At 41.4% G+C, this 16,418-nt stretch overlaps 1 protein-coding gene across 1 annotated transcript in view; it reads left to right on the forward strand.

Moving 5' to 3' along the window:
- The window catches only part of sorcs2 (sortilin-related VPS10 domain containing receptor 2), a 276,763-nt gene that overhangs the window by 226,834 nt on the left and 33,511 nt on the right, over positions 1-16,418 (forward strand). Inside the window, exons 6-8 of the mRNA XM_053416413.1 lie at positions 1,735-1,799; positions 7,360-7,478; positions 10,960-11,049. Of these exons, the coding sequence (XP_053272388.1) occupies positions 1,735-1,799; positions 7,360-7,478; positions 10,960-11,049 (274 nt within the window). The remainder of the gene's footprint in view (positions 1-1,734; positions 1,800-7,359; positions 7,479-10,959; positions 11,050-16,418) is intronic.

Below are 16,418 nucleotides of genomic sequence, written 5' to 3' on the forward strand. Positions count from 1 at the left end.
TACCACATCTCAAAGTTTGACAAATATCACAACTGTTTAAAGTTGTCAATATCTTTCAGCTGTCATCACTTTGTAACAGTGTAGGAATAACTAAGTACGTTAAGTTGAAGTTTGGAAGCCTTTAAACTGTTGAAAGAGAATGGGAAGTTACTTTTACAAAAACTATTTTATATATGCTCCTCTAGAAGCCACAGGTCTGGATCATATCGACTGCATTTAAAGAATAACAAAATTTAGTCAAGATATCAAGAAAGGTACTACCCTACCCACAATCCTGATGTGTCAGCTACAATCTGATCACTCAGTGTTATGTCACATTTACCACAGAGCAAACATGACTTACCTATTTGGCATGCAGCATTTTTTTTTATGATAAAAAGAGTCCAAAGGGTTGAAAATCACGACAACACAGTTAAATACGAGAAGAAAACTGCTGGAAGGTCATTCAGTCTCTTTGACCTTTGCCTTTTTGTCCATTTTCCAATATTTTTTTGTTCCATATCAAATGATTAATTGTCAATATTCATCTCACACCTGGTCGGCCTGGTTCCAGACTGAAAACCTTTAATAAAGATTTTCTGAAACATCGATAGAAAGAGAGAATAAATGGGAAATTTACTTTTAGAACTAGAAGTGGATGGTCACTGGAACATTTTATTTGAGTAACATCTCTAATTTGCACTCCAATTGACATGCAATTGCAATTTTCAGTGCCGATGTAAATGGAAAATCCCACTGAAATCAGCGCTCTTGACCATCAGGGATGACTTTGGTTTTTCTCTGACACTGTTGTAACAAAACCAATAAAACGTCTCTGGAGGTCACCTGAACTTGTCATGCCATCGTCCGGTTGATGTGAGATGAAGCGCTGTAAAATTCTAATATGAGCTGGCTGTTATAGCGTCATTGATGGAGCAGTAAATCAGCAAACACTCACATGTGTTGCCTGAAGTTCTTGAATGTCATGGATATGTAAGCTAACTGACATACTGACCAACTGAGGAAGACTGAGTCATCGACCTGCAACATGAGCTGCAGATCCTGGAGCATTTCCACTGATCCAGCCTCCCTCCTCCGTTCCTCCTCTTCCTCCCTCGTCCCTCCTCGGCCTGCTAATTGCTCGTAAAGTCTTTTTATAGGCAAAGTAATGAGGTTTTAAATCTCCACTCTATCTTTACTGGGCCGGGAAAATTTCACCAACTGCACTACACAGTCCTAATCAGATGAACTACTTAGTTTACTACTCACTGAAGGGCACACAGAGCGAGCCATGTCAGCCTGTAGAGCATGTCAGTGTGGTTCTAAGACAGAATAAGGCTATAAACATTTTGGGAGGTTTTCAGGCATGCTGGGCCCGGCTGAGTTCATCGGAGTGCACTTTCCTAAAAGAGCTGAGCTGTGCATATTTACAGAGCTTTCTATTTCAAACAGGATCAAAGGATACAGCACATAGACACTGAACTGTGATCTATGAATCAATCACTGTGCATTTGAATCGAACAATGCTTGTTTTATTTCCTCAAATAATTCCAGTGTAATAAAGTATAATATTCAAATTTATGTCACAAATGGATCTTTAAATAAGTTGAAACAATGACATTCTACCGTATGCCATCTTCCTGATATGGGCTCATTTGTAAACGTATCTAATCTGAAGTTGGTGCTATGTTGTTTTGGTCTAACTTCTGATGGGATGCACTGTAACTGATCATGTAACAACCCTCTGTGTTCCAGGTCTGTATCTGGTGTGGATGTGGACCCTGATCTGGTGCACATGGAAATGCAAGATACAAGTGGAGGTACAGTGATGTTCCTGGTCATTTATCTCCTGACACTGTTTGGCCCGAAGTCAACCTAGCAAAGAAAAATCTATTAACTCAAATTGATTCGCTTTCAGGTAAACTGATGGGAAACAGTTTGAAACCTTGCTGGGATGCTGAAAGTACTTCTAGGGTCTGTAACTGCCAGACAGAAGTTACAATTTACAATTTAATAAAAGACATTAATGATATGTTGTTTTTTGAGAGTACGCAGTCAATTAATCATGGATGTTAATAATATGGTTAATTTACTCCTGCAAATATTTCACATTAAAAAAACAATTAGTGGATTGAGTCTTGAGTGCTTTTATTTTGAAACGGTAGGCTACCTGAAGTGTTCGATAGATAAACTATATAGTTATAGTTTATAGCTTACAAAACATTTATATACAGTATCACTTTAAACCTAAAGGAGGATTCCTGGCCCGCTTCGTCGGATCAGTTCTGGAAACAAGAATCCCTTCTCTGCCTGACTGTTTGTTGAGCAGAATTATTATTTGCTCTCTGCCATCAAGGGAGCAATAGTTTTAACAATGCCTGCAGCGTAAAGAAAATGAATGGGTGACCTTGCAGTTGGTTGGGCTGTGGTGTTTGTGTGTGGGGGTCAATGGGGAATAAATGGATAAATTAAGAAGGGGAGGTCAGGGGCCCCCCGGGGGGCAACGGCAGCGGGTCTGGATTATCATATCAGCTGAGTGACAGACAGGCAGGTCAGTGCCTAACTCGTTACAGAGGGCCAACAGGGTAATAGAAGTAGTAAGTGTATTTGAGATTGTGGTTGTAGTGCGTGTGTGTGCATGTGTGTGGTTGTAGTGTGTGTGTGTGTGTTTGTGGACTTTACCTCCTATGGGTGTCCCAACCCACTCCCCCCAACTCTAAATAAACCTGAGTAGACAGAGTCAGAGAGTGATGACAGAGAGTGAAGGACATGTTTTTTATATTTGCCGTATCGTACTCTATTCCTCTATAATACTCCCCTCTACTAAAAAACATACCAACACTTCTTGAATCCCTCAAGGAGACACTCACCAGTCTTTTAACCCACACACAGAGAGAGATGCTGCCTGCAATGTGAAAGCTGTCAGCCCGAACAAGGCCGCCTGTGTTTGCTGAGGGTGAAAAGGAGAGGCTGTCTGCCTGGGCCAGCTGCCCGGGCTTGAGAGCTCTTCCTGGGGCTAGGCAGCGCCACATGGTCCACCCCGCACTCCATCTCCCCCTCCCTCACATTCTCTTCCCTTTTCCCTCTCCCCGCGTCTGCACCCAGATAGATAGATAGTCGAGCGGGGCTGGCGCGATCAGGCATGCCAAACCAATCTGTTCGCCCCGTGCACCCCTCCAACACCCCTACCTCCTCCCGTCACATTAGGCACAGCCAAGGTTAAGCGGCGGCGTGCTACATAGACGGACACAAAGTTGTGGAAGTCTCTGCAGAGGCGTCTAGCCATGCCCATGACTTTTGAGGGGTGGAAGTGGGGACCGCTTGCTTACGAGTGAGACAGGGGCTCCAGAGAAACGGGGGGGGGGGGGGTGGTCGATTGATGGATGAGCCATGTGCACAGGGAGGCTGGCAGGGAGTGTGTCTGTATGTGTCATTAGGGAGATTGATGTGCAGGAAAGCCAAGCGCACCTTGTCCATGCGCTGATACACACAGGCATGCAAGCGTTCACACACTTTGAGGCCTGTAGACAGACAGACCAGGATTTACATGTGTGCACAAACACTCCCACACACAGTACACACTCTTCAGTTCTCCCATTAATGTGCAAATTTAAATGATAGGTGTCATGCTGTCAAATTAATGTCATAAATTATTCAAGACTTCACTCTTCTTTATTTTCAAAATCACTATTTATCCACTCTTAGTTTTCCTTGTCATATTATCTCGGCTGCACAGGAAACGTTTGTGTGTGCATGTGTGTTTGTGTGTGCGTGTGTGTGTGTGCGTTCGCGGGTGTGTGGGGACAGCAAGTGGCATGAAGAAGTGTCTGTGCCACGAGCTGGAACTGAACACATAGTCCAATATAATAGTTTTTTAATGAGATCTCTGCCGTATGCTGCTTTGATTAAATGTCCAGGTTTTTCAATAAATTAGACAGTCCATTTGTTGGACCAGACACCTCATGAACAAAGACGACAAAGAGAGGAAGAGGAGTGCAGATCCAATGAAGAGGAAGGACTCATTGGATTGATGTGGACTTTATGTCGATTTGGGTTCATTGTGTTTGATTATGTTCTCCGGTGCTTTTATTCTAATGAGGAACAAGGGTTGTCGCACATATTTAAAGGTGCCAGTGTGAATCCTGTTGTTGATTAACACCAACACACAAAGACAGGTAACAAATGAATTTAAAAAATCTGAATGATAATTGGAGAAACGTGACGACAATGCCTCCATCCATTAGGTGCAAGGTGAAAATATTGTTATTTTGTTGACGTGTTCAGCTTCACGCTGGGAGAGGAATCCCTCACATGTGACTCTCTCTGAGGTCTCTTTGTTTTTTCCTTGGTAGTTTTTCCTCACTCATATTGAGGGTGAAGGGGAGAGGATGTTGCACCTTGTTAAGCCCCATGAGGCAAATTGTGATATGTGAATATGGGCAATAAAATGTGATTGATTGAATGAACCATTCCCCCCTGTGTGTCCAACGACCGAGAATTGGTTAATAAGACAGGGGTAGATCAGGGGGGGGGGCATTGGCTTCAGCTGGATCATGACCCCTGAGGTGAACTGAATTTAGTTAAATCGGCAGAGACTTGATTTAACGATTTAACAATGTTTATTCGACAAGTGCACACAGTAATGTGAATGTTTAAGTCTTTGGCATTTTAGACCCCTGTGTGATGACCTCAGGTTCAGGGAGTAAAGCAGAGCGCAGAACAGGAATCAAAGCTAAAGACCGAACAGTAAACGAGTAATTACTTAAATGTGAATCTCACTGAATCAGGTATTATGCATTGATGTTAGACATCTAATTGAACCCTCTGTGTAAATTGTGGACCCTTATGGCCCCTGAAGTAGAACAATTCTACATCCACCATTGGAAAGATAAGTAGTTACAAAAAGAAAAACTCTGGTGTGGCACAATGGTTCTAATAATTCCACCTTAATTAGTGTTTGTCTAACCAGCCTTCATTCACAGCTTGCCTTACCTTGTTTGTTCAACATTGTTATGGTACTTATATCTTCTACCTTATACCTGAATGGCTGTGGCAGTGAATCAAGGGAGCTACATCTGTCTGTAGTCCCATCACTCTGATCATTGGCTCCTGATCCTACGACAGGAAGCTGCGGTCCCAGGTTTGAGGTCTGCAGTTGGGTCGGATTTCGGCAGCTACCATCAAAAAGTTCCTTATGTTTACAATCTACTTGGCTGACTGCCTTGAAATTAAGGGAATGGATGAACCGTTTCCATTTGCTGGCCTGTCGCGCCCACTGGCTAACATGGCGACTTACACTTAAAATCTCATAATCTAATGATCAGATTTCCATGAAATTTGCTGAGCATATTCTCATCCCCGGAGGCTGAAAGCTTTCTGAGGTTTGGTGTTTGTGTGATGGACGACCACTGCCACATCTCTCTATCGTTACAATAACTTTTCAAAAGATTTATGACAAAGTCAATGTGGTAGACGTCTGATGTTGCTAAGCTTTTAAGTCGTATCTGTTGATCGTGGCTTCATGATGACGATCACGTTCATAGTCTGCAGGTTTAGGATGTAGTCCAAAAAAATTGGGTATGGGCACCCTGTGTTAGTTATGCTATCATAACTCACAGCTGAACAAACAGTGTGCGTGTGTGTGTGTGTGTGTGTGTGTGTATGTGTGTGTGTGTGTGTGTTCCCTCTATTGCCAGCTTGTCACCTCTGGGGGGAAAAATAACGGCTGAATTTCAGCAGCCAGTGTTGCTGATGCAGCTGCTGGTTGAAATTCAACACTGGCTGAGCTTTGAAACAGGCGCTAACCTCTCAGTGTGTCTCTGAGGATAATCCCTTCGGGCCATGTGGTTGCGAGTACTGCTTTAAGTCTATGAGGAAGCTGTCATATTTCATTGGAAAATGATGTCTACATTTTTTGTATTTGCCTCATTTGTTTTGACTATTTGTCCTCCATAGTTTCTCCCTCCTTTCTGTCTTTGTTGGTCCATTGGCCTGTTTATACTCAATGCACTTTTTTGCTGATACTTTTCTCTCTCACATTGTCTCCACTAAGCTTACACGACCACATACGGTCATTACCAGCACAGAGTTTGGTTTGTTTTCTAAGATATAAGAATATGTATATTATTATTACTGAAGCTATACTAGGGTGAGGTTTAAAAGGCTGTTAATATTCCAAATATATGTGGCAAAAATATCACCTGGAATGTGAATATATCTGAACAGATTCCCTGTTCCTAACGGTGTATATTAGAGTAATAAATATTTAAACCAATGCACATGAAACATACAAGACTATCCCGTCATTATAACAGATTTTCATATGATTATAGAAATAAACCACAAAACATTTGATTTTTGTTAAATGGATTAAAAATGAACAATGTTCTGTGCTTTGCTATGTTTGTTTTATGTCAGTATTACTTGTTTGGCTACAAAATGGACCTTGAAAATTTGAAAATAATAACCAACATGTCCCCTTCAATCATTCAATACCATTATAATCCAACTTTAGATTATCTAGATCCAGATTTGGTTTGGATCTGCATCAAATTGCAAATACTCGATCAAGATCCGGGAAGCATTCTCTGAGAAATCATGTAAAATGTTGAGAAACACCCTATTTGGCAAATTATATTTATAATTGTTTGTTGTTTAGCGATACTATACAAAACTCAGTGGAAGGATGTGGTATGGGTCAGAGCAAAACTCATTACATTTTTGTGGATTTAGATCAGGGGGCAGATCCAGAAATTTAGTGTCTATTAGTTTCTAGTTTTGATGATTTCACAGAAAATAATTCATGGATCTTGATCATGTTTAGGGGACTGATATTTATGAGTGTGTTTACCAGCTATCTGGTGCAGATCCAAATAAATATCTGGATCACTGAATTTAAATGTGGTTTCATAAGGGGACTGTTGGGCCTTGGGGAGCAATGTGCTCTGTAACTGTAACTTACATATTCTATTATTACTGGCAACATCAAAACAATTGTCACTGCTGCTCCTTTCGTCTCTGTCATACTTTTTCTCATGTATGAATAGTTTACACATTGATACACCTCATCATTTATTTAGACACTGTCTTTTTCTCATGAATGTTGTCAATATTGTTATTCTGTTGATGTGTTTTCTTACACAAGGCATCTATTGCACTTCTGTCAGTCCTTGGGAAGAGACCTCTCCCAGGTGGCTCTCTCTGAGGTTTTCTACAGGGTTGTTTTCCAGTGAAGTTTTGTGGTGGGATAGTTATTCTTCACTCTTGTTGTGAGTCAAAGGCAGTGGGTGTTGCACCTTGTTAAGCCCTATGAGACAAATTGTGTTGTATAAAATTTGATTAATGAATAGTCTCCCTGTCTGTCGCTTTGTGTCCCTGCAGGTTACCTGTACGTCACCTGTCTCATCCAGAACTGCTCAGACAAGATGGTGACGGCTCAGTTCCTCGGCAAAATCGACCACAATTCGCTGTTTGTGCAGGACGACTACATATTTGTCAAGGTAAAAACATCAAGTTTCTTACGTGCTAATGTGTTAGGGAAGCAGCAGATGCTGCCTGCTTTGAGCTTAAATAAGCTTCTTCATTAACTGTGCAATCAATTCCAGGAATCAGTGAACCGGTGTAAAAACTCTTTAATATGAAGAGCATGTCCACCTAAGCTGACACCTCGACGTGTTATTGGTATTTACGTTATTAGTGCCACTGCTGCACATTTCCCATTAACCTGCTAATCAATGTTGGAAAGAAGATCTTTGCTTTTTTTTTGATGGATGAAAATCCAGCCACAATTTATCAAATCATGTGATTGTGATGTTTTAAAATCAAACAGTTATCTAACTATGGTTGTTGAAGGAAGTCTGTGTTTCATACAGAGGTCGTGGAGTTTGAACAATGGGGGCATTTATTAGGCAGAGAGGGTTTGACAAAAGATGCTCCTCAGCTGCATCATGGGAATAAAACAAAATTAATAATACTTTTTACATTTGTCATAATCTGTTACAGTTATCATTTCAGCAGACAAACTTTGACTCATCAAGGTATTTTTGCGCTTCCTACGTTTAATTAATGCGACCACCTACACAAAATTAACACTGAGCTTCAAATGTTCCTTAACTTTGTCATAATCTTTCCAATTAGGTGACATCTTAATTGTATTTGGATTATTTTGTGGACTCCAGCACGATATCAACATTATTTACCACATATCGATTTATACTTTTCTTAAATTGGTAAAAACTTTATTTATACATTAATTCAGCACCTCCTGACTCAACCTCTCTCAACCTTGCCAACACACACTGACACACGCACACAACAACATAATTTGGTCTTCGCGAACACAAATGACAGTCCTGTTAACTTGCCTATAGAGCGGGGAAGTGAGATCCCATTACAAGGACACATTCACGACACATTATATACCGGGTTTGAGCCCCCATACTGAACGCTCACAAAATGTGATCAGATCTCTCAGGACAATGTTGACACCAGGTCTGAACAGGACCCAAGAAAGAGGATAGTCATTTTTCACATGAAGGTAATTATTGAGTGTTTTTTAACAAAAACTCTTGCATCAAAGTAAACGTCCTGTTTCTCACCTCAAAGCAGTGGATCCGCGTGGAAGCTCGTCTCAGCAGCGCACTCTTATTAGTCATACTTCCAAAATAAGCGCAGTAATTAGATAATTAATACCACAGAGTCGCAGCTTTTGAAATGCGTCCTCCTGAATCCGTCATCTCCCCTGCTACTTATTATCATTCGCCGTTTGATCGTGTTGTGTTGTATCTGCCGGTGTATCTTTTCAGTTGTGTATGTGTTTGCGCACACAGCTGGGACTGCAGCATTCTGTCGGTGCGCCCGATAAACTCTGCAGCTCCGATAACACAGAGGGCCGTCTGCTTGAGATGGGAGAGAATTAGGACAGTGTGCAGAATGAGTCTTGTCTTGCCTGTAATTGGCTTGCCATGCAGTGCAGCACTGTAGGCCCTGAGGAGGCCGAGGCTGAATCCCATTTGCATGCGATAACAGTGGAATATACATGAGCTGGTATAGTATAGAATCTCTGCCGTTGGATGGAAGAGTTGTATCTTGTATGTGTGAGTGTGTATGTGTCTTTATGTGTTGAGTGTGTGTGAGTCAAATTATATCCTCATTAGGCAACAGTAGACAGGACCATTATCATTCATGGTTTAGCCCACTTAGGTGTCAGATGTGGGGGAAATGTGTGAGCAGAAAACCAGAGTGTCATTTCTTCAGATCCAACACACGTCGGCTCCACGCGGCTCCCACTTGACACCTTATGAGATTTATACAACTCTGTTTGTTCCACACAAACAGGAGAGTGAAGTTTCGTCCCCCGTTACATTTGCGTATGTGTCACCGGGCCCTCGAGAGTGAGGGGGGGAATGAAAAATTTGCTTCTGTTTTTTTTGGCAAAAAGCAGCATGGCTTTGTTCCACCATATATTATATATATTCATATATACATATTATTAGATGACTGGTGCTTTCGGAAAGCCTGGTCATTTTAATGGGTTGATATGAGGGGGCTGGGGGTGGAACCTGGACCCCTTTGCACTTATCACTTGTTGAACCACTGTAGAAATATGCAGCATTAGAGCAAAGTAAGCACTGGCACACACACTCACTTAATTTCATCCCACTTCACCAGCCATTATTTCGAAAGTGATCCCTTTTTTGAAAACCTAGTTGGTAGAGCCTGCTGCAGGGGCTCTTACTTTTACGAAAAATACTTTAATTGTTTCATCACTTTTTTATCACAGTTCAGCACAAAAAAAGCAGCAGTCTGCAGCTTTCAATAGCAGGTGAGGATTGTAATCGCAGCACAATCTGAACATCAACAATACAGATTCAGAGAGGAAACAAACACAACGTTCTTCTCACAAAGGCCTAAATAGAAGTGCAGAATACAAAGCTCTTTTGTAAACTTTAGTGCCGCTCATCAAGCCAAATGGCGACAGGGAATGTGTTTCACAGAAAGAGGTGTGCCGGTGTCTGAGCCATCCGGTCACCAGAGATTGGAAATGTTCGGCACCTGTTTAAGTGATCTCTTTCCTCTGCTGAAAAACACAGCCTCAGCTGTTTAGGTATTCTGGTTAGGCGCCTCGAAAGCTTTCTGGTCGGCTCTCTCTGCAGGCGATAGAGAGGGGGGGGTGAAGCATGATTCTGCCTTTTATTCAGCCTTTTACACACAGGTCCCAAGTTGTGAGGTGATGTCAGGGTGCAGCAAAGAGGAGGCTTTGCATTTAACTTTCCGCCTGATGTAACTCACCGACAACGGATTGTGAACTCTGCTCCTCCACTTCGCTGGAAAGCTTTTCTCCTCTGTCTGCAGGGAAATGTCTTCAGTCGCCACAGTCTCTTGTTTTTCTGGAGCTCGGTGGCACAGACTCCACGGTCGATTTTAATTTCATGTTCAGTTTGAAAATCTGTTCCCTTCAGACTGACGTAAACAAGGACCTAAAAAGTCCTGAAATATGTGGTTGATAGAACTTATTTTCCCGGTCTTGTTACTTTTGTTGTGTCATCTCCAGCTTACAAAAACTGATGAGCAGTTTTCTCTGTGTGTGGACAATTAATAGATCAAACTTGGTCAATATTGAAAGCTATTTTTAGTCGTAGGCGCACAATGAATCCACAATGTATTTTGAAAAGCAGGGAAAATAAACTGTATTGATTAAGCATCTGTTACACAGAGGTAGATTCAAGGTTCTGTAAAGTTTTGGTAATTTCCCATTATACAACAGGGTAATTTGTGAATATGGTCTATACAAAAAAATTAGATTGATTGAGGAAGTTTCAAAAAAATGTCCATATCAAAAAGAGTAGAAGAAATTAGGTTAAAGAAACAAAAAAGGATAAGAGGTAAACATTTGTACTTTTGGGTGGTCTCCACATTGTTTCTTGAAAAAAATGTTATGTTGAGAGTGTTATTCATTTTATTTTCTTTCCCTATCCCCAGGTGACCACAGGGAATCGTACCAAGCACTATGTGTCCTATCGGCGCAACGAGTTTGTCCAGATGAGGTTTCCCAAGTACGCCTTGCCCAAGGTAAGGCCGGCTACTGTAGACATGTTAATGCTTCCAGAAAAAGAAGCTAGCATTTGATCCCTGTCATGTTTTTGATTAAGACTGATCGTGATGAAGAAGGTTCATTTATGATCTTTTCAGAGCAAAGTTTTGTCTCAGTCATATTTTAATGTTTAACTCTGAGCAGAAAACACCATATATCATCAGCAGCTTAAAATATCTGTACCATAGACTGTATATCTCCACTTTGACTGAAAAAGCCAAAGCTAAAATATCTGGGTGCTGCATTCGTCATCCACAAGTCACAGTTGTTGAGGTTAAATTCCCTTTTGGTGCTTCAGCATAATGCCTTGCTTCAGCTGAGCTCTGGAACACAGTTTTATACAGAGGGAGGACTGTGGGTTTTGTTTTCTATAATTCATGCACATTTGAGTCACTTCAAGTCAAAGGCTCCCTTTGCTGCCAGCATTGAAAGGGGACCTATTACAGCTGGGTTCAAAGCTATGGCTGTACATACAGGCCTGTGAGCATTACGCAGATGTGCATGCCATGAAAAATGCATCGCAATAAAAGGTTAGAAGACATAAATACGTTTCTATTATTATCTTATGAAGATATAGAGGTGCACTTGGAGAATGTTAACATCCACCAAGACTGATTAGCCACTTAATCACCATATTGGATATTTATATTAGAAACCCACATGTGGATCAACAAATTTCACCGGTTCATATACAAGGACTCCACTCATAACGATCACTTTATTATGTTTTTTGAGAAATTCACAAAAAGTTGACCAAGTTCCACCAAGTTTAAAGACAATAGTTTTTGTGGATTTTGTGTAATCCTGCGTAATCCTAACTAAAGAGGTATTTTTCTAGCATTTTAAACATCCCTCACAAACAGTAGATGAGCGTCGGTGTCTAGAAAAAGAACCTGAGAGAAATGTTAAAGGCAATTTGGTCTTTTTCCCATTAAGACACTCCTGTCCTCTATAAGGATTCAAACCATCACCTCCACATGCTCTCCAATAAGTCAATACATGCAATTGAGGGTGAGACGGCTTTTCCCTCACTTCAGGGATTTAAACCAACGACTCCACAGCCCCATCACCACGATGTTCCACTTCTACATTGGTGTCAGATGCGTTCAATATTAAATATTCACCACTAAGCATCGATCCAGTTGCATCCTGTGTCACTGACGATAAACGAGCTCCAGTCCAAAAGGAGACAGGACAGGAACCTTTGCTGTCAGCGCCGATGACACAGGGGGCAGCTTTAGCGCGGCACCAGCCTGAGTGCTATTGAATGGTGCTGATTGAATGCCGAGCCCTGAGGAGATATCTTATGTACTTTTCAGCTTTATACTAAGGAAAGAAAACGTTTAAGACGATCACAGGCATTGACACTCTGTCAGAAAGGACAGTGTGGAGGGGTTTACACCAACACACAGACACACACACACAGACTCACTCCAGGAAATGTATAGAATTACTCTTGTTTGACTTGAGCCCACCACTTAGAGATCATGTGCCTTTATTGCTTGACTACCTCAGCAACCGTACTCAGTGATCCTTAAGGAAGGTGAAAGGATTTGAATTACACACGCACACACACACACACACACACACACACACACACACTTGTACTGCTTTCAACAAGTAGAGAAAATAGAATCAATTGATTAGGTGTGGCAGGAAGCCTTTGATAAATCAATTTCTGTATGAGCGTGTGTGTGTGTGCGCGTGCGTGTGTGTGTGTGTTTAGTTAAAGTACGCCCGAGTTGCTCCCTCCCTCTGTCATGTCTCCCTCTCTCTCTACACGTGTCCTCTTACTTGGGTGAGCAGATAGGTCACAGGTTTTGAAGCTTTTAAGTGAGGCGACACACAAGGGGGAGGAGAGGAGAGGGTGGTGGGAGTTAAGGGAGAAATAAAGAGGAAAATGGGGATGTAGCAAGAGACAGGAGGGAGGAGAGGAAGGGAGGAAAGTGTGTGTGTGTGTGTTTGTGTGGGTGTGTGTGTGTGTGTGTGTGTGTGTGTGTGTGTGAGGGTGAGGAAGGGAGTGTTTCCATGTTTTTCCACTTTGAATAATTGAAAGGCTCTAGGATGAAAAATGCAGAGGCCATCAGAGAGAGCAGTTTGGCTCTGTCCTGTGAGACCTGACCCGAGTTATGGATTAAACACACACACACACACACACACACACACACACACAGCTTACTGGGCTGTGAAATCACAGGTAATAATTGTTCCTTTTTTCTCTGTTTCCGTTCTCTCCCTTGCTGTCTATCACCCCGGTTATAATCACCTTTCTGTTTAACACTTTGTTTAACTGAGTGGGATTGTACAACCACAGTGCACAGGCAGCTCCAGTGGACCAGATAGGTTGGTTTGCTCAAGGACACAAAAGAAAGGGAACTCCAGGGTCACTGGGATATTGCCATGAAGCTCAAATCATATATTAATCGTAACCTTAATGAACTCGCCACTGACTGAATCTCTTAAAGGCAACACACACCTTCATCAAAAACCTAATTTTGCTACCCAATTGACTGAATCAGGCATCTGCCCCAGATTTAAAAGGATTCATGGGAATCCACTTACAACCTATTTCCGATTTCCTAGGAAATGTATAACAGGAAACTGGGACATTTAATAATTGCGCATGTCAACCAAATTTAGGCTGATACTTAAAATATTTTTAGGTTTCCCTATTCCCTGTCTTGTTTCCACCACTGCTGATCAGAAGTGGATCTGACACGACTTCTGCAGGGTCATTTGACCAGGAAGAATACTGATTGTATTCTTTCCCACTTGCAGTGAACTTCAATCGCAACATGATTGGATTAAAAGGGAAAAACCACTAAAGCGTGCAAGAGAACTGGATTCTTACTTTATCCAAAACGCTTACCTATATGAAAAATACACTGGCCGATGTGTCAGCACATGAAGGAATCACATTCAACAGGAGGGTAAAATGCACCAAAAGAAAGAATCTCGACATTCCTCATATAGCTACAGTGAAATTCAAGCTGCATGTGAAGTTCATCCCCCACTAATACATTATTTCAAGGTTCTAGTGGAAATGTATGTACAAGATGAATTGAAAAGGAATGGACATTAAGTGAAGGGGTTGAGGTAGATATGCGTATCTTAGTTTGAACTGGGAGATACGATAGATCGGATCATTGGAAAAATGGTTAAAATCAAGGACAAGGACATTTTCGGATTTGCTTATTATTCCGAAGAGGACATATTGCATCTTTAAGACGATGCCCTTCAGAAAGCTCCATGCAGCCAGAAGCCAGTCAAGTATTTCTGAAAGGTAAAATGTGTGGGCCAACTCTATCAAAGACCTCTTTACTAAATTCAGTGTGAATAATGTCCAAGGGGCATGATGAGGATTTTAATATGATTAATGGGATCTGTTGAGTGTGGAGGGAAATGAGCCCGATGCTGCTGAGAGAGGGTGAGCACTCTGAAGAGGCTATTATGTGACGGATGACTGCCAGGGGAAATCTGGCATCAGATGTTTTCCTTTTTTTTTCTCTTCTAAATTAAATGAGCAAGACGTTCCTCAAACTATTCCGTCCAAGTTTGTGTAATGATGGAGTCTAATCTATTAAAAAGAAGCCTGGAATGACTACACTGTTAGTTAGCTTCCAGCAGTAAAGTATCAGAAGTGCTATAAGTAAGGGACTTTTTAAAATCCCCTTCTTATGTCAAGAGAGTATTACAGTTTTAGTTTATGGTTTGAAACAGTCTCATATTGATGTGCAAAGGAATTAGGGAGAAGATGGATGCACAGGTAGCAGCTCCGCAGCTGGAGCTAGGCTTTGAGTCACAAACCTTAAATCCGACAGTAAAAGGCGTGAAAACATGTGATTTTCGACTTGGTTCAGGGTTCACCTGATCTAGCATTAACTATAAGATTTATCAAAGAGGAACATTTGAACTTTAAACTTAAATATAGAGATGGTGTCTGACTCCTGAACTCAGAGTGGGAGCTGGTTCCACAGGAGAGGAGCCTGGTAGCTGAAGGCTCTACCTCCTGTTCTACTCTTTTAGACCTGTATTCATGGCATGCAGAGAACTATTAGGACAATACCTTAATATATGATTGGGCTTGACTGTTAAGGGCTTTGTGTGTGAGGAGCAGGATTTTGAATTTATTCGAAGTAACGGCTTTGGCAAGTTGGCTTTTATATTTATATAGCACATCTCAATCGAAGAAACTAAATGTGCTTCAAATTGAATAAAGAATCAATTTGAAATATTCTAATACCAAATACAGTAATATTATAACACGAAGCATTCATCAAATGCACCACACAACTAATGAGACAAACTGTACAACATTGCATCAGAAACGCATTCATACAAACGCACAGAATCAAAGACAGAATCCCAAAGCAGCTGAGCAGGAAACAGACCAAATGCAGAAAATCAGGCAAATGAAAGGGGAGAAATGTTTTGAGTTTGCTTTTGAAAGTCAACACTCCTGTGACTGAGTCAACAAGAGGCTTGTAAATGTCAAGGAAGTAGTGAGATGGTTCTTGTGGAAGACAGTTTGTGCATCATGGTGGGGTGATGATGAAGCTGACAGGGCCTGGAGATACAACCAGTTCAGTGGTCGTGGGACTTTTTAATTCCTGGTGCTCGCGGGCAAGGCTTCCTCTCAGTATGGGCTGAGCTGTTATCAGCTGCTCACAGTCTCACAACAAAGTGAGACTTTGGGGAAATAACAGTAAGTAAAGTCCCCAGTCCTCTGCTTCCATGAAATCCATTTCACGTGCATAAATCTCCATTATTATTGGAAGCTTATGTTTTGTTTGCATTCTAAAAGATTGCATTTTCTGCCTACACGGGACTGATGGTGAACTGCTACTCTGCATCTTAAAGCCATTCCCCATGTTCACTTGGAATGTCAGCATTGGTCGTTAATTGGAATCCACAGAACCATTCCTCATGAATAACTGTATGCTCGCATGCTGCATATCCACCTAATCTCGTCACGTTGTGTTTACCAACAGTAACTCTGGGTGGATGATGCTATGTAGAACAGAAAAGATCAGGAATCATTCCTTAATACTGCACTTACCTATTTAGTGAAACAGTCATGTCAACCTTTTCTCGTTGAAATTACAACAACACACTGCAAACTTGTTTTAGTTGAGAAATGTGATTGATACTTGGATTATAGCCTCTGGCTGCTTTTTCTGTCTTGGCCTGGGTACAAGGTGGCAGACGTTAAATTGGTGTTTCTGTAAAATGGTACAAAAGTTTACATTTCCTGTCATCTGCTTCAAGTCGATGTTTTCTTTTTTTGGTAGATTCAGTTGCTGAAAACCAACCATAAAAAACGTAATTAATGCTTTAGATTATTGCA

The sequence above is a fragment of the Pleuronectes platessa genome, chromosome 23 (assembly GCF_947347685.1).
Source record: "Pleuronectes platessa chromosome 23, fPlePla1.1, whole genome shotgun sequence".
Classification (NCBI taxonomy): Eukaryota; Metazoa; Chordata; class Actinopteri; order Pleuronectiformes; family Pleuronectidae; genus Pleuronectes; species Pleuronectes platessa.